The sequence below is a fragment of the Xiphophorus maculatus genome, chromosome 13, assembly GCF_002775205.1.
Source record: "Xiphophorus maculatus strain JP 163 A chromosome 13, X_maculatus-5.0-male, whole genome shotgun sequence".
In the NCBI taxonomy this organism is placed as follows: Eukaryota; Metazoa; Chordata; class Actinopteri; order Cyprinodontiformes; family Poeciliidae; genus Xiphophorus; species Xiphophorus maculatus.
In genome coordinates, this window is record NC_036455.1 from 1,328,922 (window position 1) to 1,355,305 (window position 26,384).

Below are 26,384 nucleotides of genomic sequence, written 5' to 3' on the forward strand. Positions count from 1 at the left end.
TGGCTATCAGGTAAGGGGGCGGGCGGGATAGCTCACCTGCAAGCACAATAAAAGACATTCTGGCTCAGTTTCTAGCTCTTCTCTGTACAAACTACTTCAATTTCCTACGTGTAAATACCCCCCATTTGCACACACGTAGGTAATTAGGTAAACAAGCACGTTTTATTCGTGTAAGTACAAATGAGGTTGCTTCACAGCAAAAAGATTCAAATAGAAAACAATTCAAGTTAAATAAAAGAAAAAGAAAGGCTAAAATACAATCAAGAAAAAGAAACGGGTCCTGGAAAATTATCTTTCCTTAACAATGTATCTGTATTGTAGACCAAAAAGTCACGTTTGAAACAAGCAAAACCTAACAGGTGCAAATTGAGAAAGGGGAAAAGTTCAACTATTTTGATTTTGTTAAAGAATAAAATTGTATAATTGCCTGTGTTCATTAACAGAAATCCTAATGATAATAAGAAAAGTTAGTTTATCTAATAAGATCAACTTACTTTGTTCACATCTACCGACTTCACCTTTTAACCCTCAGGTTTTTTTTTTGTTTTTTTTGAATGGCTGCCCTGTGTGATTTTTAGGCAGTTTCGGAGTCGACCCCGGGCAGGAGCCCTGTCATTAGCTTACACAATGCCATTGTCCTCGTAATGAAGCTGTTGTGTGAGGAGATCCCAGTGCTTGGGATTACCCTGACTGAGCAAACAGGGAACGAATGTGTGTCTGTGTGATGCAGTGAGGAACAACTGAGGAGAGGTTCAATTATTTCTAATTGCTTATGGTAAATTTAAGATTTCAGTCCTTTTCGATCTAAAATAAAGATCAAGTCAGGCGGTGATCCTTACTGGATTTAACGGGCATTTGATGATAATAAACCTCTACAAATGGTACAGAATTACACGATAATCTGAAATTCAGTAAAATGCAGCCGTGCACTATTTGAACTGGTTTTAATGGAAAAATGTTTGCATGATAAAATGACAGATTTTTTGCTTATGAATGCCTTCACCCTCTGTTGCATGAAAATACACAAAATGATGTTTTACATTCAGTTTAACCGTCAGCAGGAGTTGTGCATGTTTGCGTGCTCTGCAGATGATCACTATCCTCCCTTGTCCAATTTGCTTTCCAGAGCACCTGAGCTCTTTATGTGTGTGTGTGTGTGTGTGTGTGTGTGTTTGCGTGTGTGTGTGTGTGTATTAGAGCGGGATTGCTAGATAAATACAGGTGGGGTTCTTTTCTTCCTGCGGCACCGAGCCAAAGCGAGCTCAACAACACAGACAAAGAGAAGGAAACTGCGCTGTTCAACTTTATGATTTTTATCTCTGCTCAACCTTATTTTGTATTTTTCTAGTTAAAACAGATTCAGTTTCCCTGTCAGGGACTTTGCTGAAAATTACTTATTAGAAACTAAACAGTTGGAAGGTAAATTGCTCTCAATAAAGATACAAAGACAACTATCCCGAAAATAACTGAAATATCTAGTTCCTGTTGGCAAACGTGCAGAAATGCAAGCTTCAAAGAGCTTGTAAAATGTATATTTAATTATTTGTTTGCTCATTTACTTTTATTTATATGTGCGTTGCTTGTGTTTTCGTAATAGAGTCTCACTTTTCAATCTCTGAATTCTATTTTGGTGTTTGGTTTTGGGGTGCCACTATAAGATTGTGAATATTCACCTGAGTTTAAGTCTTTCCTTATGGATTTTATGGATTTATTTTTGCTGAAACAACTTGACTTTTCTGAAAGCCTGCTAAGTAGGGAGATATTGTTAAATGTCGCAATAAGAAGTCACATTTGCATTTTGCCACAACTCATGTAGAGACCACAGAAAATATGAAAATATGTTAAAGAAGATGTTCTGTATGATAAGACCAAAGTGTAACCTTTTGGCCAACATGCAAAATGCAATGTGTAACAAAAAAAAAACGATGATGTTTTTAACATAAATAATCTGTGAAACATGGTGGTGGCTGCATCATGTTGAGGGGACACACTTCTTCAGCAGGGACAGGGACGTTGGTCAGAGTTGGTGAGAAGATGGATTTATACAGGAATACAAAAACCTCTCACAGCACATTCATATGTCAGAATGGCCTAGTCAAATACCTGACATAAATATGATTAGGAATTTGAAGCAAGATTTGAAAATTGTTGTTCACAGATGCTCTACATCTATTCAGACTTTTTTTTTTTTTTAGATAAATAGACAAAGATGTCCAAAGCTTTTGGACATACCATATATATATATATATATATATATATATATATATATATATATATATATATATATATATATATATATATATATATATATATATATATATATATATATATATATATTATATGTACAGTACAGACCAAAAGTTTGGACACACCTTTTAATTCAACGAGTTTCCTTTATTTTCATGACTATTGACATTGTAGATTCACACTGAAGGCATCAAAACTATGAATAACACATGTGGAAATATGCACTAAACAAAAAAGTGTAAAACAACTGAAAATAGCCCTTATATTCTAGTTTCTTCAAAGTAGCAACCTTTTGCTGTGATTACTGCTTTGCACACACTCTGCATTTTCTTGATGAGCTTCAAGAGGTCGTCACCTGAAATGGTTTTCACTTCATAGGTCAACCTGCCCTGTCAGGTTAATAAGTGGGATTTCTTGCCTTATAAATAGTCATGAAAATAAAGAAAACCCATTGAATTAGAAAGGTGTGTCCAAACTTTTGGTCTGTACTGTATATACTATATAATTCATTTTATGTATGCTATTATGTTTAATTTTAAAACACAATTTGATATTTGAACGTTTTCTCAGCACCCCAACCTTGTTTTTGTTGATCACAAGTGTGCCCCCGACCCTTATTTTGAGAAACACTGCACATAATCCTATGCAGCATTAATGATGAATGCTAACTTTTTCAGTGCATATAGATAATTAGTGGTGTAGTCCATCTTCTCTTCATGTTATTTATTAATTGGTTTTTTTTAATTAACCATTGGAAAAAAAATTTTAGATGACTTGAAAGTGTTTCCTTCTGCTCGGTTCGTCTGAGCTGGCCCTGAAGAATGAACTGAAGTGGCTGAGTCTGGTTTAGGTTTTCTTTCCCCCTCATTGGCTTAGCTGGTATGCATAAATACCGAGATGCATTGTTAACTGTTCTTTGGAAGGATAAAAAAAAAAGAAAAGCATTGCTGTGCAAAATCAAAATACAGTTACGCTTTCCCCCTTATCTTCTGCTTTCCCTGCATCACCTACATCTCCAGGAATGTCCACCCGTCGTGTGGCGACAGGACAGCTGAACGAGGCAGAGGGTCCCCCGGACAAGCTGTTACAGGCAGAGTGAAGGGCCACGAGGCCTCCGACTACCTTCCCTCGAGTGGGAGTGTGTGAGTGTGAGGTTCGCTCCGTGACAGAGGTGAAAGGTGTATCCTACATACCAGGAGTTTTTTCATGGCGGGAGCAGCTTGTCTGGACTTGGCCAGGATTAGGTTTCTGCATCTGTGTGTTTCAGAAACTCACAGCTGAGGCGGAGACGTGTGTGATGTGTAGCGGCTGGGTGGAGAGTTCGCTCAGATGGAGGGAAATAAGAACCTGAGATGAAGATCAAGATATTTGATTATAAATAAACACCAAGAGAAGATCAGATGACTACAAGGATTCTCAGAAATAAAGTGGCCTTTCTGTCACTTCAGACATCTCTTATTTGGCTTAGCAACACCATCATAACTCAAGTTTTGTTCGTTTCTTGCTAAAGTTTTATTTTTTCTAATAGTAAAAATACATTTTGTATGTATAAGCAATCTCGTGTAGTGATATAAATGTTTTTAAATAGTAATAATAAATAAATAAATTAGTGCTTTTTTGAAGCATTATGGTAGAAGTAAAAACTATTGTCATTTTAACATTACACATTCATCACATAGCAGATAATGCACCACCAGTAGGCTGAATACATTTGCAGGAGCAATCTACGACGGGATAGATGAAAGCATTTCACATGTTAGAATGGCCTAGTCAAAGTCTAGACCTAGGTCCAATTGAGAATCCTTCAAAAGACTTTAATACTTCTGTTCATGATACATTCTTGATCCAATCTGACTGGGGATCAACTATTTTTCCAAGAAGACATTTTAAAAATGATGTTTCATTTTTCTTCCACAACTTGATTATTCTCTGTATGGTGATTACACGAAATCTCAATCAAACATATTGCAGTTTGTGATGGCAATGTGATCAAATGTGAAGTCACGTTTTATCACAAGGTGTGTGACTTTTTTTCACAACACAATATGCAGAACAAACAAGCTGTTAACTTATAGCTTATTTGCAACATCTCAACAGAACCACACTTAAAAAAAAATCTCCAAAAATGTTATGTATTCTAAAATTGATGGAATACATCAAATTAGTTTTTAACATTATAGATGTGTTATTGACAAAAGACATCGATTTGTGTTGCCCCTGTCTGTTAGAATCAAATCCTGCTGACTTCAACCACAAACAGTCCCAGCTTGCAACCAAAATCAGAGCGCCACCGCCGCTGCTGTCGGTGAGCTGTCATCATCTTCACAATCAGCCTCTGTCCCACCGGCCCAAGTCTGACTGACCTAAAGCCTCACCTCTCCCTCTCTTTCACCGACTGTGAGTGTGTTGAGGTAAGGAATTAACTTTTTCTCCCCCTGGAGGCATGGTTCGCCCTCTCACTAATGACGCCAAACCACTCAGAGGTCGTCCACGCAGATCCACAGGGTTTAATCGGTATTTTTGTTGAGTTTCTTCCCCTCCACGTGGGCGCACCGCTCATCACAACCCGACCTCTGAAGGCTTGCGTACAGCCCGACTGGTCGGCCGGCATTGTGGCATGTTGCGGCAGCAAACTGTGGCAAAACCTGTTGGTTTGGAAAAAAAAAAAAAAAGGGAAAGCGGGAGCACGAAAGAGAAAGAGAGAGAGAGGAAGTGGCTGATGGGGAAGATGAAATCCGACTTCCTCTTCCTTCAACAGCCTGCAGAGAAGCAGGGAGGTCACATTCAGCACTGTTTGGTGTCTCTGTGACCTTCTGTAAAACTCTCAAAACGGCTCCAACTTGGAATCGAAAAGAAGGTGGAGGGATTGATAAAGAATTTGGTTGTCTGCGGCAAGCCCCTGCTCATTCATAACCACAAAGGCCAGTCAGATAATATTCTCCTCCACCACTCAATAGCTGACACCTGCGAGATTTGTTTTCACACAGGCCCTAAGGCTGGACAACCCCACCCCAAACCTGTAAGCAAGCAAGTCCCTGCACAACATCCTGCAGGGTGGTGGTGGTGGAGGGGGAACCTGAGCAATGTGTGGCTTTTGTCATTTTCCACCCCTTTCCGCCTTTCTTTTTTCACTTTTGGCTCTGTTCTTTAAAGCATAATCACATCCTTCTCTCCTGAGAGATATTTCCCCTCACGTTGACAAAAGGAGTGAAAAAGCAGAAAGGTGGAGGTGGGGGGAGAACATGGAGGCAGGCGAGGGAGTTTTCTCACAATGATAAGATTTCTCCTGTAAGGAAGTCGTGACACCTATCTGTCAGGAAGCTTTGTGTGATTGGCCTCAAATAAATAAATAAAAAATAAGAAGAATTTACCCTGAATGAGTATTTCTGATGTTTATCCAGACAGGTTTCTTCCGTTCGACTCATGTGACAACTGGAGCCATGCTTTATTTACATATTAGCTGAATTTAGTCAAATGCAGAGAGATGATGAAGAGCTCCACTGTTCCCACTCACAGGCCAAAACCACAGTCACACAGATAGACGAGATACAAATCTAATGTAGTCCTCTGAGCTGCATTATGTTCAGTTTGTGCTGCTGCGATTCAAAACAAAGATTACCAGTCCTACCCGGGAGAAGACTGTTTTATTATTATGAGGTTTTCCAATATTAGGAGTCCATCAGCGTGAGTTCGTGCCAGTAGTGGACCAGCGCTGCTGCCCTCTAGTGTTGTTCTTGGGAAGCTCTGATGTTTCAGTCTCAGATGTATCAGTCATTCAAAGGTTTGTAGCACATAAAAACATTGTTACTGTAATTTTGCTATTTTATTCAGCTCACCTGAGTCAATCTTTGTAGAACCATACATCGCTGCAATTTGAACTGCAAGTAATTTTTGGGTGGGTATACCTCCACCAGCTGCGTATGTCTAGCGCCTGGTTCTTCTTTCTTTGTGAAATATCTCACACTCTCTCAGAATAGCTGGAAAGCACCCTAAGTTGAAATCAAGTCTGGACTTTGACTAGGCCGTTCTAATGCAAGAGTACGCTTTGATCTAAGCCAGTAGAATCCAAACGGTTTTCTTTTCAAGTTCTCAGGGTATTAATATTTTTATAAAGCACCAAAGAAGTCATAAAACTGTGGAGCTCTGACTGATAAATTTAAGTAATGTTAATAAAGAAACAAATAGTGTGTGATGCTTAAAATAGAGGCTTTATTTTTGATGATTTAGAAAAATATCTGTGAAAGACAAATTAAAGTGTAGATGTTTAGAATGTGAGAATTTTTATAAAATAATCACAAATAAACAAAATTCTATTACTACACAATATTTATCTACATGTTATTTTCTTTATCAGAAACAGTAATATGATAGGAATATGTTGGAAAATTTATTGTACTCCACTGGCAAAAAGATGTTGATTTTTAAGTTTTTAGTTTAGTCTTATTTATAGATTAATTACATTACATACATTAATTTATTTATACTCCAGAATACAGTTTTTGAAAAAAATAGTTCGGAGGGAAATCGTTTTGTCGCTACACATTCAAGAGGAGAAAATAATTGCAAAACAAAAGAAACAGAAGGAAAGAAAAAGGGGAAATATAGTTAGAATATAGAGGCGCTCTTGTACAGAATCAAGTGTTAACAACCAAACTCTACCACTAGGAGGCAGCATTGCCTCACCTATGTAACTGTTCCCAGGAAGGCGATTTCCATCGGAGGGCTTTCCGCTGCATTCACTGTCTCTTTAAAAAATAGGAAGAACAACTTAATCGAATCTCTGTTATTAGACACATTAATAAGATACTTTACTTAGAATAATTTCGACAATTTTATTATTTTGAGAGAAAAGACGCTTCTATGAAATCTTGTTTTTTAAATTATTTCTCTCGTGTGATCACAAGTTGTAGAATGAGTGAATGCCGACATTCCTGAGTCTTGCGAGAGTCTTTAAACGCAGCACTGACGTTTACTTCTCGCCTCTGGGAAATCAGCAGCTGTCACATTTCTGAGTTACAAACGACACGTACGTCTATATTTTTGAGGTAAGGTGTTCTTTCTTTGTCAATAACCACGGCTTTTAGTGTTAGGATGATGGTGCTGATGGCTAACGGAAGGCTTGAGTCCTGTTAAATCTCCATGTGGTTAACCAGATTTTCACACATGAAGCTAATAACTGACACTGCTAACAGCTCGATTTAACACCGACACAAATATAAAAGGCGTTAACTTCGTGGTACTTTAGGTCCACAACAACTCTCAGAAGCTGAATGTGTTGTTGCTGGAAACTTGTTGTTGGCTGCTTATATATAAACACGACTATTAGTCAGCTAATGCTTGCTAAGTCCCCATCCGAATGCTAAATAGTTAACTCCTGGAAATATAAGACACCGAAACCACCCCGATATGACAGAAGTATTTACAGTATTTGATTAAATAAGCTATAGAATGTCAAACTTTGTAACTTTGGTTATGTACAAGGTCTTAAGTCAGCCAATAAGACTAATAATAGAAGTTGTTATGATGCAGACTGGTTTACCGGTTAATCTACTGTATGTTCATGCCTACTAAACCTGCAGAAGTCCCCGCGTTTTTAAAGGATTTTCAGTCTAGGTGTGGTGTATCTGCATAGTGCATGACTCAAAAATGCAGGCTGGATGTTTTTTATTGTACATATTAGGAAATTAGAATAGAATTGAACAACTATAAAGTAATTTAGTCCAGAAACTAGTAAACACTTATTTATCATTTACATTCATCACACACATAATTTTGTATTTTAAGTGTTTCTTTTATTTAAAGAAAAGTAAACAGTTCAGTGTAAATCAGATGGTTTGTCATATTACATAAGACCTGCAGGGTTGGTACCACTGTTGTTTTGCTTGTCCTGTCAAGCAACCTCTCAAGTGTGCACCCCGCTTCGCCTGTGATGACCGCTAGAGATGGCACCTTAATGATAGTGAGCGAGTTGTAAACAATATGGACAGTATATACAATGGGTGTATGGATGACTAAAAGGGATTTTTAATACAGAAATGTCATGTTAGGGCTTAAACACTCTTGCGTAAAACTGACATTGACTGCTCCCGTCAGCAGAGTAACCAGATTCTTGCTAAAGAGACAGGTTCAGAGATGTCTGAATACGGATTCAGATATTTTAGTGGAAAGTTTATAGAAAAGAAAAACTTTGGTATAGCATGATGCAGAAGCAGCAGGCACATAATTCAGTTTGCTTGGTGTCCGGTTGAATACGCTGCATATACTGAGCAATACATGTACACACAGAACTTTTCTGAGAAGCTACATTTTGGGTTTTCAAAAATTGCAAGCTTTATTGATTGTAATTAAACTTTTCAAATGCATCACTCTGTGTAATAAAATGTTACTTTTGGTATTCAAATTGAAAAAATGAAACTCATAAATTTCACTGAGGTTTTTTTTTTCAAATGAATTACAAAAAGAACTTTTAGTAATTTGCTGCAGAATTGAGGCAAGATGATTTACAAGAGCAGCTTAATGCCTCTGAGATATTAGTACGTAGCATTGAGATGTGGATTCACTGATATTTCACTTGGAATAAATCATTACCTTTGCATGATTTGCTAATATCATGCAGCCTAGATCACATCTCCTGCACATACTGCTGTTTGGAGACACACATGGAGCTTCAGCCACTAATGGTCATACGTCAATGTAAAACATTTGTTAGATCAACAAAATAATGTCCATTCATACAGAAGGGTCCCTTCAGCTAGTGGGCATGAGGCGAGATAGGCTGCCAGCCTATCACTGGACATGCACAGATTTTAAACCTAAAGGCAATTAAAAGGACCAGTTAACTTAATGTGCATATTTTTAGACTGTGAGAGGAAGCTGGAGTACCCAGGGAGGACATTAAAACTCCAAGGAGCCAGCATGGGATTTGGACCCAGGACCTTCTTGCTGCAAGGCAAGAAGGACACTGTGCAGTCCTTCTGACTAAAAATGTCTCCAAAACACAAAGGGATAACTTGTCCTATTTTATTTCATTTATTTAGCACACACTGCATAATGTGCTGCTATGGTTAGGTTCAAGGACTGGACAGGAAATTAGTAATCTCTATGAAGATTACCTTAAAATATTACCAGAGCAGTTTAGGACATTTGCAGAAATATTAAGCGGTGAGAGAATATTGAAACTGAAGGAATCGTAGCAAAGTCGTGGCTTTTCAAGGAAATAATCCATGTTCTTTGATGATGGTCCTTAAATCCAAAAGCCTAAGTAAATGTAAGCTGATACTGTCCACCTCCATCTGCAACTTCTGTCTCTGGGTTTGGTTCTTTTTTTTTTCTTCTTCTTTTTTTAGACCAACATCCTAAAACTCCCTGAGAGTGGTTATCCAGGGAGAAACTAACAGACTTACCTCCTCTGTGAGCAAGTTGGATGGGAATAACTGGCTTATCTGATTTCACTGAGCATTCCTGCATAGTAATGTCTCGCAGGACAAGCCAGAACCTGTTCCTCTTGTATCTCCTATTCACAAAATTCAGTGGTTTATAAATGTTCAAGTAGACAAACCTGTTCCTGCTATTTGTGCAATTTAAAACAATTGTTGTTTAAAATAAAAAAAAATAAATAAATCTTGTTAAGTTTAAGAAGTGCCAAAAGGCGAAAGAATTGATAAAATAGTATTTATATTGGCTCGTCATGGGTGCAGGTTCACCACCGTGGTTTCCAGATGGCGCAGAAGCCAAAACAAGATGTACCGTGATAAGATCATTCTTTTGTTTTTGTAACTGTTCAACACTGTGCAGCTGGGACATCAAAACATACGACTTTAACAGAACTATGAATGAGAAGAGAAGAGGTGTTAGCAGGTTTTACTTCTCAGATTTGTTACAGAAATAAATCTGTAACAAATTTGTTTCATAAACCTGTTAACATAAACCGATCGCCAAGTTTTAGGATCATGCTAATGTTAACTCATTCGCTCAGGCTTTTCCCACTTTGACTCTGAGCACAGGTATTTGGTTCTTTAGAATTTTTCCACCCTTATTTGAGCCATTTCTTCCTCCGTCCTCTGTGTTTTTCCTAGCATGGCACGCGGGCACCAGAAAATTCAGTCGCAGCAGAAAAATGCCAAGAAGCAGGCAGAAATGAAAAAGTCCAAGGGTCACGATCAGAAGATGGCAGCCAAGGCAGCGCTAGTGTTCACTTGCAGCGTCTGCAAGGTATGTCTGGCACCAGAGGGGATTACATCAATCAGTCAAGCAAATTTTATTCGTAGACTACATTTAATTCAAACAGGTGTAAAGCAAAGTGATCTGCACACATACTTTCCGAACTGTCTTCCTGTTCATTTAGGGTCCACTTCGAGTCCTAATGGTATGACGCCCCCATATTTATCTGGACTTTTGAACCCTTAGTCTCTTTTCAGATCTTCAAGGTCCACAAAACAGTTGCCATTAGACACTCCCAGGTTACAGCAGTAAAGTCGAGATGACAGACTGTTCTTAGTGGAGGAACAATCTGCCTTTGTGCTGAATGTTAGAGCTGAACTGACTGCTGATCGTTTGATTACTGTCTCTGTTCTCAGGGTTTCTGTCTCAGTTCAGCAGAATATTTTAGCTTTTATTATGCTAATTTTTCTAACTGGATGATTTATGTCATAACTTTCTTTATCTGGTTATGTTATGTTGCACTTGTTGCTGGTGACTTTATAGCTTGTGAAACACGTTGACCAAGTTGTGAGTTTGTTTTAGGAACATCAACAGTCTAAGCTGCTCTTAAATCTTTAGGACTGTGTGTTCCAAAACAATTTTAGCTCTAGCTTTAGATCTTAACTGAAGACCCTTTCCAGAATACCTGAGAGGCCTGATACATCAGTTGTTCTAAGACCATTAATGTTGTTGAATGCAAAAAAAAAGCACCTAAAATATGTTGTTTTTACCTGCTATAGCCAACTTTTCCTTAATATGAGCTTCATTTTTGATCGTCTGCCCACAGTCCCAGATGCCCGACCCAAAGACCTTCAAGCAGCACTTCGAGAGCAAGCACCCCAAATCCCCTTTGCCCCCAGAGTTGGAGGGCGTGGAAGCATAAGCGACTTGGATAAACCACACTGAATGCGCTGATCCGGCTCTGAACATGACAGCAAAGAATGATTTAATGTACCCAACATGAAAGCCTCATGCAGTCCACTGCTACCTGTGTGTGATTGTGTTTAAATACACGCACGACTAAATCCAACCGTGGTTTTGACTTCAGGGACCTGTACGATCAATGAGCCCAGACCCACTGCCTTCATGTTTTGTACGTATATCTCCTTTAAGGATCAATAAATTGTTGTCCGTTGCATCCCAGATGATATAAAGTGACTATCCTAACAAAGCAAAATGGATTTGGCTTGGGTGGAAAATTTGTTTGTCTTTGCTGCTGTCAAAAGTGACCTAGTTTATTTTAATTGTACTTGGGAGTGTTTTACTCAAACGGAGGCCTGCACACTGTTAATTCCTCCAACAGCTCTGTGTGCCCTGCTGTACTGCAATCTTTCATTCAGCTAATCAGAATTTCATGTTTGGTTGTAAAATGTGAAACTTTGCCAGCTGCCCAAGCTGCTACACAGATTCTTAGGAAGTGAAATTATGTTGGAGACTGCCGGCAAGATTAATGTGCCTGTAAAATGAATGTAAGCTCCAATAATGTATCATACCATTTTATTAAAACTCACTTTGTTATATATCTGCTGTTTGCTTTTTTTTTTTTACAGCTTTGGTCAAAAGTTTGCATTTGTTCATCGCTGGCAGAAATCTCATTATTAATTGCCTGTTAATGATTTATTTACACAGTTCTTATTACTGTGGGGGTTTCTCCAACCAACACAAGGAAAAATAATATGGAAATGCATACTTATGTTTAGTATTGCCTAAATGACCCTTAGCAAACACATTTAGCATCCATCAAGCTTCTATCTTGAATCATTGATTCAGTTGGCTTTCCATCTTTGTCCTTGTTTGTTAAATATTAGATTCATCAGGGAAGAGTGACCAGCACTGCATTCATGATCTTGACTGACAGAGAAAAGTGCAAAAAGTTGCCACAACCGATAGCCGACTTGGACCCAATCCTAGAATAATGTTTCTCTGTTAATTGACTGTGACATTTTAAAATGAATACATTAGGTTTTTTTTATTGCCTCTCAATGTGACACCAAACTAATCAGGCCAGCTAATAAAAGGTTTAAATTTGGTCTCAAAACATTTAAACACTTGATATTGGACAATAATTGACTGTAACGGGGCAGAATGTAATCCGTTAAACAGGCTAATGGCTAATGTAGGGGGCACCGGAGACATTTGAGACGTGGTTGTGGAGAAGAAACAATGTAGTGGATGAGGGAACAGTAGCAGGAGAAGGTGATTGGTACAAGATGTGGTGTATTTCTCCCCGTCTTTAATTATAATATGCTGAGGCCGGGTGCTGCAAACCAGAAGAGCCTGGAATGGCTGGCACAACCCGCAGCATAAACAATCTGTTAATAAAAGCTCCATTCTGCCAGAGCTTTTTACAGGCTGCTGTCAACAACTGGTTTTGGCCAGTTTTCTAGTCAGATGTAAACAAAATTGAACTTTTTGAACTGCTTTCAAATCCCTCTGTGACAGAAATCTATCATTGCAAATCATAATTATAGCATCACTATAGTGAAACATGGTATTTTCATCATGTGATCAGAGATGATGGGAAGATAGAGCAAGGCAAACTTCAATATATGTATGTTAGAATCCACAGCAAATTTGATATTGTGGTGGAGGTTCACCTTTAACCAGGACAAAAAACCCCAAAACAAACATGCAGCCACAGATACAATTAAATGATTTTGATGAAATGACTTGTGTCTTAGAATGGCCCAGTCAAAGTCCTAGCCTAAATCCAATTGAGAATAGGTGGCAAGACTTGACGGTTGATGGTCTCAGATCTTCTACCTCCAATCTGGCAGATCTTCAATTATTTTGAACATAAGAACCAAACAAAAAATCAGTTTCTATGTGCAAAGTTGTTAGCTGATGTTGCATCAAAATGTGCAACATCCGATCTATTAAATTTAGGGTTATTAAAACAAATACATAAACTTTTCAGATTTCTTTTGTTAAAAAATGTTTTATTTTAACAATGCAGTCATAAAATGTGAATGGGATCAAGGGGAAGATATCATTTCAAGGGATTGTAATTAATTATTTGGCTTCAAAACTCCTTCCTTCTGATGACTCAGTGGGAAACAAATCAACAGGGTGAAAGCTACGCTGCCTGTTGCTTTAAATGTTTGAGTAATTCGACTCTGTGAATCACTGCCTGCATTGTTTCAAGCGTAATTCACTTCCTTCCTTCCTGTCTATAAACTTGTGAATGAAAGAATGCCACACCTGGTCATTCATACAAACATGGAGAAAAAAAATGACTGAGGGTGGTTTGTGTTCAAGCAGGATGGAGTCAGGGGGGCTTGGAGGGAGGGCAATGTGGGTACAAAAAATTAAAATAGCTGGCATAATTAGGTGAAGCAATTCTCCCTGGCTATAGAGCACCTATTTTCAGCCAGCGGTCTCTGTCTGAGCTGTGATTGTAATGAAACCAAAAATCTTCTAATGTTCTTTGATTTGGACCGGTTAATTTTTGAGAAAAGCAACTCAATCTGTAAAGACATTCTGCTCCATATTGGCCACATTATTCCTGTGTGTGTTGCTTTTGAATGACCTTGTTTCAATGTCAGAGGAGCATTAGTCATTTTCCAGCTACTTCTTGCCTGCCTCAGCAAACCTCAAAATCCAGGACACACCCTTTGGAAAGCCAAAGTACAAATCACTATTGCACTGTTGAGTCTTACTTCTTGAAGCTAAATCAGTCAGGCAGGGGCCCAGCCGATGACTCGGAGACTTCCTCGCTATTTTATTACAGTGACGGAGAGGATCTGTGTCTGTGATTACACCTATGTTCCCCTCAAAACCCAGACATGACTGGTAGAACTGGATGAGCAGGAACAGTAGAGGAAAACCATTCTTACACATACTATTCAATAGGATTTAATTTTCTAAGCCTTAAAATGTAGAGGTTTGATTGTAAAGCAGAGAGGAATATTATTTTCCTTTCAAATAGGGCATTTTTTCTATGCATTTTCTGTCTTGTACCCATTTCTGAATTGACGTTTTTGTTTTCTTTTTTGAGCCACTTTGCAAGTGTTGTGTCAACAGTTAGAAGTTAACGACGGTGATTAACTCAGATATTTTATAGCTTAGTTTCAGTAGCCATACTCTTTACTGGTTAACACAAAGAATCAAGAAACCACTTAATGAACTTGTCTGACAACAAGAAGTAGGGCAAAAGATCTCAAAAAGCAAGCAGCCCTATTCTGCAGAAATTCAAGAACATGAAGGAAACCAGTCTGGAAAGTGTCAGAAAACCATTTTTAGGACTTTGTGAGTTCAACAAACCTTAATGGCTCATTGAGAGCCATTAAGCACAAATAAAGAAAACACTGTACAAGAGGTATGTCATAGGGGAACTAGTTCTCCATGGCACTCTATGTGTAGGGAGAGCAAAAAGTATTTTAGGTTACATTTTGTTTCGTAAATTTTGTCACAGGTCAGTCCTACATCAACACTGCTTTTTTCAAGCAGCATCTAAATAAATATAGACTGTCAGGCTAGCACAATCCTTTTCTGGTTGGCTTCAGTTTTTACAAATAGTACATTTTTAAATATTATAAAACATTGAACATTTTCTGGAGTTTTTGTCCTATGTTCTACCTTTTTGCTTTAAATGTATCTAAATCTTTAATTCCAGCAAGAGAAAATTAGTCAGCATTTAATTTATTCTGGCTAAGGTAATTTTACATTTACACTCAGAATATGACATTATTATGTTATTAAGTATCATAATCATACTTTTTACATGCACTACACTGTTATTATCGTGTTCAGTTTTTATTTATTATTAGTAGTAGTATGGTTCTGTCACAAAGTCTCTTTCCTCTTGTTACGTCTTCATAACTATATAAACAGGTGGTTTTTTTAATTGCTGTGAGTGAGAAAGGAAAAACCCAGGAATTATTTGCTAACAAAGACTAAAAGGAGGATAAGAAAATTTTGCTAAATATTTATTAGATAGAAGTGCATTGTAAAGACTTGGGCGTGTAATATCTCCCTTCAATAATTTTTTAGATTTAGACAAAAAAAAAGAGGAAGTTCAGCTAAAAAGATTTCCGATTGGTCAAAAGGCAGTAAAAAAATTTTGCCTGCAAATTTGGTTACCTAGCAACATGGGCCTGACGTCATCCGTCCCGGTGCGACCCTGCTGCTGTGCGTTTGATTGGAGGGAAACCCCGTGGATGAGCGGGAGAGAACATCAGCTGTGCGGCCGTGGCATCAGGAGCGACACCGTTTAAAGACATTCACAGGTCAGTCCTACATTTATTTTTCGTTTTTACTGCCGACGTACGTTTCCCAAGACATCGCTGAATTCCCCCCGCACGTCATGAAGTCGCTGTGGGCCCCACGTTGGTCGACGTTTTTGTCTGGGGTCTAGGTGGAAGTCATTGATGCTCCGCTGCCCAGTCATTGTTTGTTCGGCGTCTGCTGAATGAGCAGCGCCAAGCTGCTGCTCGTTAACGCGTCTATTCTTGTATTCGGATTTTCTTTTCTTTTTTTTTAAGAGGGTAGCTTGTGGGTGTGTCAAACACGTATTTGTGAATGAAGCGACTTAAAACCGGACGGTTAATAGGAGCAAAGGCAGCAGCTCCGTTGTTTTCCGGAAGGCGAAAAAGGGCGTTCACTGTGAACTGAAGTAAGCTAGGCTCCTCTAATCATCTCACCGTTAAACGCGTTCAGCGAAATTATTCATATTTTGTCTATGTGAAGCATCATTAGGCACTGAAAATATAACTTGTATTCATTTATGAAAGCCATCACTAATCTTGTCAGACATGGTTCGACCTCAGTGGGCAGGTGTGTGTGTGTGTGTGTGTGTGTGTGTGTGTGTGTGTGTGTGTGTGTGTGTGTGTGTGTGTGTGTGTGTGAGAGAGAGTGAGGTAAAACTGGGTGGGCGACATTCCTCAGAAGCGCGCAGGTGTGTACTGGGAATTCTTCCTGTTAATGGTCGTTTGATTGAATCTTTTTTATAAAGCTGGGATGACTCATAGCTTTAAAACATCTTATATAACACAAGGAATCTGCATTTTATTGAATGAAACATCCTGGTCATCCACATAAGTGCTTTTCTTCACACACACATACAATCAGTAAATTTTATCTGCCATTATTCGTCTTGTATTATATTATATACATATATAATCCATTCCCTAACATTCTTGTATAATCTGTATAATCTGTGCATATAGCTCCCATATTTATATTTATATTTATACACAATATCTATATCTCTTTTGCTACAACCCCTTATAGTCCATACATGCATAGTCTTGTACATCTGTGAATAAATATTTATATCTTGTAGAGCACTTCTGGATAGATGCAAACTACATCTCGTTGCTTGTACTTGTGACAGTGCAATGACAATAAAGTTGAATTCTATTCTATTCTACATGTTAAAAAAGAAAAGTCCTAGCGCAATATATTAGTTACCATGTTGCCAGGGCAGTAGGACTTGCATGGCGTTTGGTTTACTGCATTTGTTATTCTTGTCCAGTGTTAGATTCAATTTTTTATCTTCCAGCCAAGCCCCTATGGAGACTCATACACTCCATTCTTGTATTGCTAGTTAGTAAACTGGGGTGGGCTGTATGCTTTCCATATTGACTTTGCTAAAGAAGTCGATTTGTCACATATTGGATAGCTAAATCGACACTGGTGCAGTATGCCGGCTACTTTTATAATACATTCAGACGAAAGTGTTCTCTCTGCCATGTTGTTTATCTGTAATAACTGATCAGGCAGAAACAAATCTTTTTACAAAGCTTTTACTTACTTTGTAAAAAAATAAATAAAAATCTTTGTGATCTTACTGCTAAGAGAGTCCTATAGGTATTTATATTTGTTGATGTGAAGCTTTCTGTAAAAACAAGGTTTTCTTGATTCAAGAGGAAAGCAGTCATTATTCTTATATTGCCGAGTAGCTTGGTTAGCATTACTGACTTTGAACAGCAGTCTGCGTGTGTTGGTGGTTTGCAGGATTTAGGCATGCTATTTTAGATGGTAACCGCTAAGATTTTCCGTCGCGTCACTCCTGCAGTTTAAAGTTTGTATACTGAGATGCCAAAATAAACACTTGGATGATCAGGGTATTCTGTGACGGTATGGTACATAGAGTAAAGAAGCATTGCCTCTTCCCTGCTGGTTGCTGAGCAGTGCAAATCAATTGGCTGAAAGAAGGCTACTAAATGTTTGGAGATGCCAACATCTCCAAATCCAGTATATTTGGACAGAGGCTAAAAGTTAAGGGAAAACGTGTACAGTATGTACAAATTGACTTCCTACTGTAAGCTTCTTTTTCTATGCTCAGAAATTGAAGCATAATGTGACAAAAACTGCATGGTTGATGCAGAAAATTGACCAGCAGCAGCCAGAATTTACCTTTATTTTAAACAGCTTATTGCATCTCTGCTTCTTTGTGTAAATCAATCTGTGAGAAGACAAAGCAGGTGATTCAGTGTGAATAATAACAATAATGAACTAAGAAGCTGCTGTGTAGATTTACTCACAAAGAGTGAAACACTGAGAATGGAAATATCCTTCGCTGTCTGTCAGTGGAGAAATTTAACTGCTGTGCATGATGTAGCAGATTTCTAAAACACTTGAGTGTTTTGGTAATGAATAATTTGTTACACAAAGAAAATTTGTTTACGTTATTGTAGTTAAATGTAAAAGTTCATGCATCAAATCCAGCACTCACCTCTGGTTCCTGTTTGTCCCCGACTTCCTCTCCTCTGTCCTTCCTTCCTCGCGCTGCACAGAAGCCATGGCAGACAAGGGAGAGCAGGTACAGAAGGCCAAACTGGCCGAGCAGGCCGAGCGCTACGACGACATGGCCGCAGCCATGAAGGCCGTCACTGAGGAGGGCTCGGAGCTCAACAACGAGGAGCGCAACCTGCTCTCGGTGGCCTACAAGAACGTGGTGGGAGCCAGGAGGTCCTCATGGAGGGTGGTCTCCAGCATGGAGCAGAAGTCAGACAGCACCAAGACTGCACTGGCAAAGGAGTACAGGGAGAAAATCGAGAAGGAACTGAATGACATCTGCAAGGAAGTTTTGGTAAGAGAAGGTTAAAGCGGGTGGTGGAAATAAAAAAATAAGCAGGTTTCTGACTAAACTATTGGAAAGTTAGCGATTCAGAGATTTATTTATATGCAATTTGAAGATTAATAGATTGCTGGGATTACTTGGTATATTGCTTATCAGGTTTTCAAAGATTTGAAGCAACCAGGATTATCTCAGCACTACTCATTGGACACTGCGGTGACATCTACTGGCTGTATGTGGTACTTAAACATAATGATTTAGGAGTGTAGAATAAAGAGAGAAGTCCAGCATGTCATCCACATGGCAGATTTAGCCCAAGAAGTGCCTCACAAGGCTTTATAGTTCCTTTTTAAATTAAATACTTGTTTCTAAACTTGTCAGGAATATACTTTAGGCTCCATTGGTCAGTGTTTCTTTGAAGATCAGCTAATTTTTAATACTGTCAGGGATATTGTAATAGGGGTTTATGCTGTGAATTTCTTTTGTTTTTATCGAATATTTTATTTTTGAAGGAGTCTTTATGTAGATGTTTTGTGTACATTAACATTGCATTGTAATGATCATGTTTAACTTGTTTCAAATTTTGCGAAGTCATAACCACAAATTATTGTATTTTTTGACACTTATATACAAAGTATTTCATACTTTTGATGTGGAAGGTAAAGGACTGATTTTTAGCATTTTATCTGAAAATCTTTACTTGCATTCTTAAGCTCTTTTTACTATCAGTCCTCTAAATAAATTCAATGTCTTTTGAAGAAGAGAGAGGTTTGTCACAAGAGAACACAGCAAGCATGTGAAAGAAGGGGCTCTGATAAAATTAACTACACCTCGTCAACTATGGTGGCAGCATCATGCTGTGGGGATGAGAGTTGATTGGGGGGGGGTGAAGCTAAATACAAATAAATCCTGGGAGGAAATTTTCTGGAGAATGGAAAAAGTAATCATGACGGACTGCTTGTAGGAACTGTATTTGACTGCGAGGTTTTTGGTGCCATGCAATAAAGCAAATTTTTCCAATTATATTATCGCCCTCTTGGATAGATTGTCACTGAGCTTTATGGCTGCAACTGATGTAGTTCCTAGTGACCAAGATCATAAAGGTCATGGAAAGCAGTGGGGACATTCAGGATGGCAAAGGAAAATTTGATTGATATGTAACAATGATTGAACATGGCAAGGGTAGTTTGAGCTTAAGCTATTATGCATAAAATAGGCTCTTAATCTCTAAACTTGCAAAGCTGGTGGCGTCATGTCCAAAAAGACTTGCAGCTAAAGGTGGTTCTACAAACCGTTGTCTCAAGGGGAGCTGAACATAGAATAGAAGTACTTTATTCATCCCAGCAGGGAACATGTGACTAATTTCATTGTTCTATGTTATAAAAATGCTAATTTCACTGGAAAGTTGTGCCTACCTGTGTGAGTGGGCAGGACTCAAACAACTCTTTTTGTCATTGTGTTTTTAATATTGCTCATCTGCTTTTAAGAAGCAGTGAAAAGGTGATAGTTATTTATTTAATTCATATTTTCAAAGTTTTTATTTTTAGGGTTTACTATATAAATGCATTTAAAGTTTCGCCCTTTACTCTGCAGGATTTACTCGACAAACATCTCATCCCCAAAGCTACGCCCGCTGACAGCAAAGTCTTCTACCTAAAGATGAAGGGAGATTACTACCGATATCTGGCTGAGGTGGCAACTGGAGAAGACAAGGAAAGTAAGCAAAACACAACTTCATGCATTGCTTTATATTTATCCTTGTGCTAAAACCTAGATCTGTGGTCAGCTTCTGTGTAATGATCTGTAGCTCATTTGTCAGCTTGATGGGATGAATGTGTTCTGATCAGAGATCTTGTAAATCCTCCATATTGTGAAGACTTGGCGTGTTTCAGGTGTTTGTGGGCAGAATACTGACATCCTCTTTGTCCTTGATCTACAACTGTCAGCTGTAGTGCAGGGATGGGCTGCTGCAAAGACAGCGGCACCATACTGTTGGCTGCTTTTAATCGCCAGGATTTATTCCTAATTTTCTATCGCAATATGAACTGTGTTTGTTTCAGAAAGCAACTTCTATGTAAATCACCCATAAAGTGTGAAGGGAATGGATTATTATACCTCTGTAAATCTAAAACAATCCCTTTTTGCTGCGTGTAAGCCCTGTTCAGTCATTGATCTGTATTTCTCCAACCTGGCTTTATTATGTTTTAATCATTGGGGTTTTTTCTAATGAGACACTGGCCTTTCTTCTTTTTTCTCCCCACTAATGTAAGCCAGGGCTTCTAAAGGTATCCAGAGAGCTTCAGTGCAAAGATGAAAAATACCAACACAAATCACATAAATCTTTGCAAAAAAAATGCCCCAATGTCGTTAACTTGCTCATTTTTAACTCGTATTTTGATTGGCTGTTGTTTCCATGACTTCACCTCCAGTTCTTTCCCCTGGCATCAGTTTGGTGCTGATGGAGACAGATCAACATTCCCAGCCAATACTAGGCAGTGGAAATCTGTAGTGCCAGTTTGGTGGAAAACTCCTCCACTTATCAATTAAAATGGGGCTTTGTATTTCAGAATTTCACCAGTACTTTTTTTTTTTATCATAACAGAATAGCCAAGATGTTAGATAGTTTTGAGGTCTCAAACTCCAATCTGCAATATTTAGAAGCACCACAGGTCTAGCATACATGAATCAAAAAGTTAATTTACTTTCTCAGCCTTCATTCAAATTCTACAAAGTCCTGCTGATGACCTAATTGATTTTATTTAGATGTTCTGCACCAGAAACTCATACAATAAGGTGCAGAACTCCAGTACCCAAGGACTAGAGTTTAAAACCTCTGTTTTAAAATAAGTTGCAGGTGATAAAGCAAAACAATAGTGAATTTATAAATCAGCTATGTATTCACAAATGCTTAAGTCCAAACAAATAACGGAGGAAAAATCCATCAGCTTGAAGGTTATGAGGTTTTTATTTAGAAAGCAACTTTTACAATGAATTTAGACAGCTCTGTCTGGACTTAATATCACTAAATGGATGTAAATTTTGCTGTTTGGACCTGATGCATATTAGTATCCAGATGTTTTATGTGCTTTTATAAGCATATGCTTATGTGCTTTTATATGTTTTACTTCCTTTGAACACGTGTATCCTCACCTGATTAATCATCTTTTTTCATGAAGCCATCATCAACAACTCACAAGAGGCCTACCAGAAGGCATTGGATATCAGCATCAAAGAAATGCCTCCCACACATCCAATCCGTCTGGGCCTCGCACTCAACTTTTCTGTTTTCTACTACGAGATCGTCAACTCGCCTGATAAGGCCTGCCAACTGGCCAAATCGGTAACAATCCCCTTTCCAACCACAGTCCTGTTTTAGTTTCATTTAACTAACTTAACCTGTGGGTTTTTAAAAGTTAATGTTGAGAACTGTTGCTTACATGACTCACACTTACAGCATTTGTTTGGAAAGATGTTGACGCAATGGACATGCAGCTATTTTAATGTATTACAAACAAAAAAGGGATTGACTAAATTTTGCTTGGAAAAACATTATAGATGTTGAACTACAAAGCTTTTGCTTCATTTTGTTCTTAAGTGAGAGGTAGTAAATATAAGGAAGACATGACAATGTTCTTTAAGCCAAGCTTGATGGCACTGTATCTCCATGTTTAATTTGGAACTGGAATTTCAAACATTGACTAATGAAGGTTTAAATTTCCAATAGTTTTGTACTAAATATTTTTTTATTCTGTAGTATGCTGAATCTCATGCTGTTTCTTACTCAAGTTATGTTTTTATAAGCATCCTGACAGTTCTGTCTGGAGAACCTCTGCTGACATGAATCCAAGCTCAGATGATGTCCTCAAGTGATCAATTAAAAATGACACTAAAACTGTGTTGCTAAAGTTAATTGAACAAGTTAATAAACATGAGCTCATTATCAGGTTTAATATCTGAAAAAGTGAAGAATTTACTTTTAACATTTTCTGTGTTATTATGGGAGAAAAAAGCATTTAATTGAGAAAAACGTTTGAATTTCTGGGCTGCTTTTAAAAAAAGGCTTTTTATATTATTACTCACATCTTGCCTTTCAATTGTCTCATCAGAAGCTGCATTTTTGTCCAACTCATTTAGGTAGAGTCATTAACAGAATATCCACAAATAGCTAAACATGCATTTAAAGGTTACACACTGAAAACATTCCTGCTTTTTTGCTCCTAGAGCAGCGTTGCTTCATACGCTTGTTGTGGTTGTGTCCCTAATCCAGCAAGGTTGATTAGAATTACCAGGTTACCTCTCAACATGAGATCAGGTTCTGCGGAAAGGACCTATAGTCCCATTCTTTCGGTTCAGTTGTGCTGAACCAGAAAACACGTCTAAAACACACAGGACAGTGGCCCTTAGTGACTGATTTTGATCACTACTCCTCTGCACTTGTGGTTCTTAAATAGGGTCTGGTGGTTTAGATGCCTAAGAAATCATTACTTCTATTTTTTTTTAATTTTCACAAACCTAACAAAGGCAACATGAATCATCAACCATGCTTTAAACAATCTGCATCTTAGTCTATAATAATTTACAGGTGATCAAGCATAGAACTTATCTAAGTCGGTGCATAAGCTGTTAAGGACACTGTAGAGTCTAAAACCAACCTGGGCATCATGTTTCATGACCAGTGGAAGCTACAGACGACAAACCAACCTACTAAATTTACTCAAATATCTAGAGTTATCAAAACTGTACATTTAAGTGGAAGTAAGAAATGGACAACATGCTGAAACGGTGAATAAAGGTTCTGTAATTCCAGCTTTGTAGTTTTGGCAGCACCGTTGATCATAATATTCTGAAACAAGAATAGAAAACATGAACTAGCATCACAACAAACTGAATTCACTTTGTATGTGAAAGACTGAGTGGACGATAAACTAGAATCTCAAAAAGTTTGTTTTCTGATGCATGTTGACTTTACACCCTACTACCAATCTTGTGTTTGAGCAGTCGTAAAAAATTTGAGACTTGTGTATTTTATTTAGTTTCCCCATTTAGCCATTAAATATGCCCCTCCTGTCTCCTCCAGGCCTTTGACGAAGCCATAGCCATGCTGGACACTCTCAACAGCGACTCCTACAAAGACAGCACCTTGATCATGCAGCTGCTCCGTGACAATCTGACAGTGAGTGACTTGCATCATATTGACCTATATGTAAAAGTATTCACACCCTTTGAACATTTGCCACATTAAAACACACAAGCTTCTGTGTATTTAGTATTTGGTGGAACAACTCAATGTAGAGTATAATTGTAAAATGGAAACGGGAATTAGATCAGAACTTTGACTGGGCCATTCTTATACATCCATGACGATGCTTTACTCTGAATCATTCTGCTTGGTTAGATTGTTGTGCCAGGTTCTAGTGATTTATTTTTTTTCCTGGATTACCTTAAATTTAGCTGAAACCATCTTCCGCATTGTCTGATCTGCTTCCGAAAAGCATCCCCACAGCAAGATTCTGCCACACCCATATTTCACTGTAAGGATACTGTGCTCAGGAAGACGTGTAGTGGAGGTTTTCTGACAATGTTTTGCATGCAGGCAAGTTTGCGTGTTTTTTGGTCAGAGCTCCATATGTGCTGTGTTGCCCACAACAATTGTTTTCTTCAACAATGGCTTTTATCTTGCAACTCTTCCAAACGTTAGCTGTGCAGTTGACAGAATCTCCTACCTTAGTTGTTGATTTCTGCAGCTCCTTCAAAGATGCCATGCGCCTCTTAACTGCTTACCCGGTTAGTGCTGTCCTTTCCAGATCTTTCTTGGTAAAGAGCTGGAGAGTTTGTTTGCCTTTTTTTAAATTTAGTCACTAGAAGAATATTGTGTTATTGTAGCGATAAACTCTACATGATTGCATCTGGTAAGCTCCATAATTAAAAGTATCATTGGGGTTGTTACTGTTTCCCATTGCTTGTTTTTATGAGAGCAGTAATACTGCATGATGGATTGATCATTGCTCACGTGCTTTGGTAGGTTGTATTGTAACTGATTTAACTTCTCCACTTCTTTCTACCTGACCTGTCCGAGTTACTGGTTCATGATTCGGTTTGTTCTTTATTTTGGGATATCAGAGTAACATCTTCTGATTTTTGAAACCATATCTCAATCTCTTAACTTTGCAGTTGTGTTCTACTTTGTGTTTGTCTGTTCCCAATTAAATTGAAGGTTGTGGTTGTAAAGTCACACAATATGACGAAGGTGAGTGTTAATGCGTTTGCTCTGTAAAAGCTGATTTTGATGAACTGTGCTCAACCCTGCATTCCTCTGGCGCCTCGTTGCAGCTGTGGATGTCGGACGCGCAGGGAGAGGGAGAGGAGGAAGGAAAGGAGACTGAGCAGGAGCCGGCAGCCGAGAACTGAACTACAGAGAGACAACGGGAGAAAAATAAAACACATTTTTTACCTCTCACCAGCCTAAGTTGTGTGCTTGGTTGTGTGTGCGTGCGTGCACATACATGCACAAAGATGTATGTTTACACTCCACTGACAGTGTGTAAAAGTACAGGATGTGTGTGCAGATGCATTGAAGTGTGTGTGTGTGTGTGTGTGTGTGTGTGTGTGCGTGCGCGCGTCAGTGAGTGTGTGGTTATTGTATGAGCACCTCCACAGAGAAAAGAATGGAATAGACTTGATTTCCTTTTGAACATTATTATTATTTCGTCAACCTGTGTATTTTTGTTTTGTCGACTTTAGGTCCCTCCTCTAGGTCTGCCCCAATGATCTGTAACATTTATCAGTGTAGCAAGCTGCTGCTGTTGCAGGAAAACAAACAAGACAACCTCTAATCTGTCTCTGGACAATTTCTATGTTTTTACTTGAACTAAACAACCTTTGTGACACTTTGGTCCACTAAACTTTCTCTGAAACCACTGTAAAAAGAGGGCAGGGCCCCTAAATGTTCCATCTGACAGTAAGCAGTGATTGTACACTATTACAGGTGAAGATCTGTCTCCGTAGTGCTTGTATCCATCCCGCCCTGTTGGTGTCCCGTGTAGTGTGTTAATGGATGGTACATGTTTCAGGAAGTGTTTTCTGTTTGGACGATCACTTACACTTTGGTCCATTTGTTAAACGACCTATTATCAACAGTGAAATGTGTAATCTTTGATTTCCTGCAGTTTTTCATACCACATAAAAGTTAACAGCCTAAGACAACAACTTGATTAAAAATGGCTCGATACTGTAACCTTTTGATATTTTAACTCTTTAGCAGTGCAGAGGATACTTTTTGCCATGCGCTTTTATGTGGCTTTCTACTCTTTTTCTATTCAGGTATTCTTTTCCATTTTAATTTTCTGTATTTTATTCCCTTAGACTCCTGGAGAATGTATGTGGTTCTCAGTAGTGTGGTGTGGGGGTTAGGCATGTTTCAGAACTGGCAGTTTTGGTTTAGTATTTAGCTTTAACCTGGTGTTTTAACATATTTACCTTTTTGTATGGGAGTAAATCATGATGTGGAGTAAAAAGTGAGCATAGAAATTGTTGTAGAAAGCTTCATTAAAAGCCATTTTGTAGTTACAAAGTAGTGCCAGTTTCTTCTAATTACAGTATTTTGGTTTAAAAGAAAAGGTGGGATACAGGATACAGAATTTGGAAGTTACACAATGAGTGGATTATTTGGTTATGTGCTTTCATGTAAGTGGAATTAAAGCATTCAAACTGAGTCTTGTGGTGCTTTGTATTGATGAATCAGCTTTTTATATACATTTGTGCCAGCTACACTTACAATTTATAACTACCTTTATAAATTGCTTTTATCTCAGAAGCACACAGAAAAATGTTTTTTTATTGTACATTTATTCAGTGGGAAACGAATCCTGCTGCAATGAATAACTTTTAAACAGAATTATTGCTATCATAATGGAAT

General features: G+C 38.2%; 2 protein-coding genes across 2 annotated transcripts; both read left to right on the forward strand.

Moving 5' to 3' along the window:
* The first annotated feature begins 7,183 nt into the window (after positions 1–7,183).
* Positions 7,184–11,968, forward strand: LOC102234341 (zinc finger protein 706-like). The gene is made up of 3 exons (XM_005797392.3): positions 7,184–7,292; positions 10,323–10,458; positions 11,234–11,968. The coding sequence occupies exons 2-3, from the start codon at positions 10,324–10,326 to the stop codon at positions 11,327–11,329; spliced, it is 231 nt and encodes a 76-aa protein (XP_005797449.1). The 5' UTR covers positions 7,184–7,292; position 10,323; the 3' UTR covers positions 11,330–11,968.
* A 3,598-nt stretch (positions 11,969–15,566) lies between these two features.
* Positions 15,567–26,180, forward strand: LOC102234596 (14-3-3 protein beta/alpha-B-like). Its single transcript, XM_005797393.2, has 6 exons — positions 15,567–15,674; positions 18,186–18,481; positions 20,063–20,186; positions 21,646–21,809; positions 23,547–23,642; positions 24,800–26,180. The coding sequence occupies exons 2-6, from the start codon at positions 18,191–18,193 to the stop codon at positions 24,875–24,877; spliced, it is 753 nt and encodes a 250-aa protein (XP_005797450.1). The 5' UTR covers positions 15,567–15,674; positions 18,186–18,190; the 3' UTR covers positions 24,878–26,180.
* The last annotated feature ends 204 nt before the right edge of the window (positions 26,181–26,384 follow it).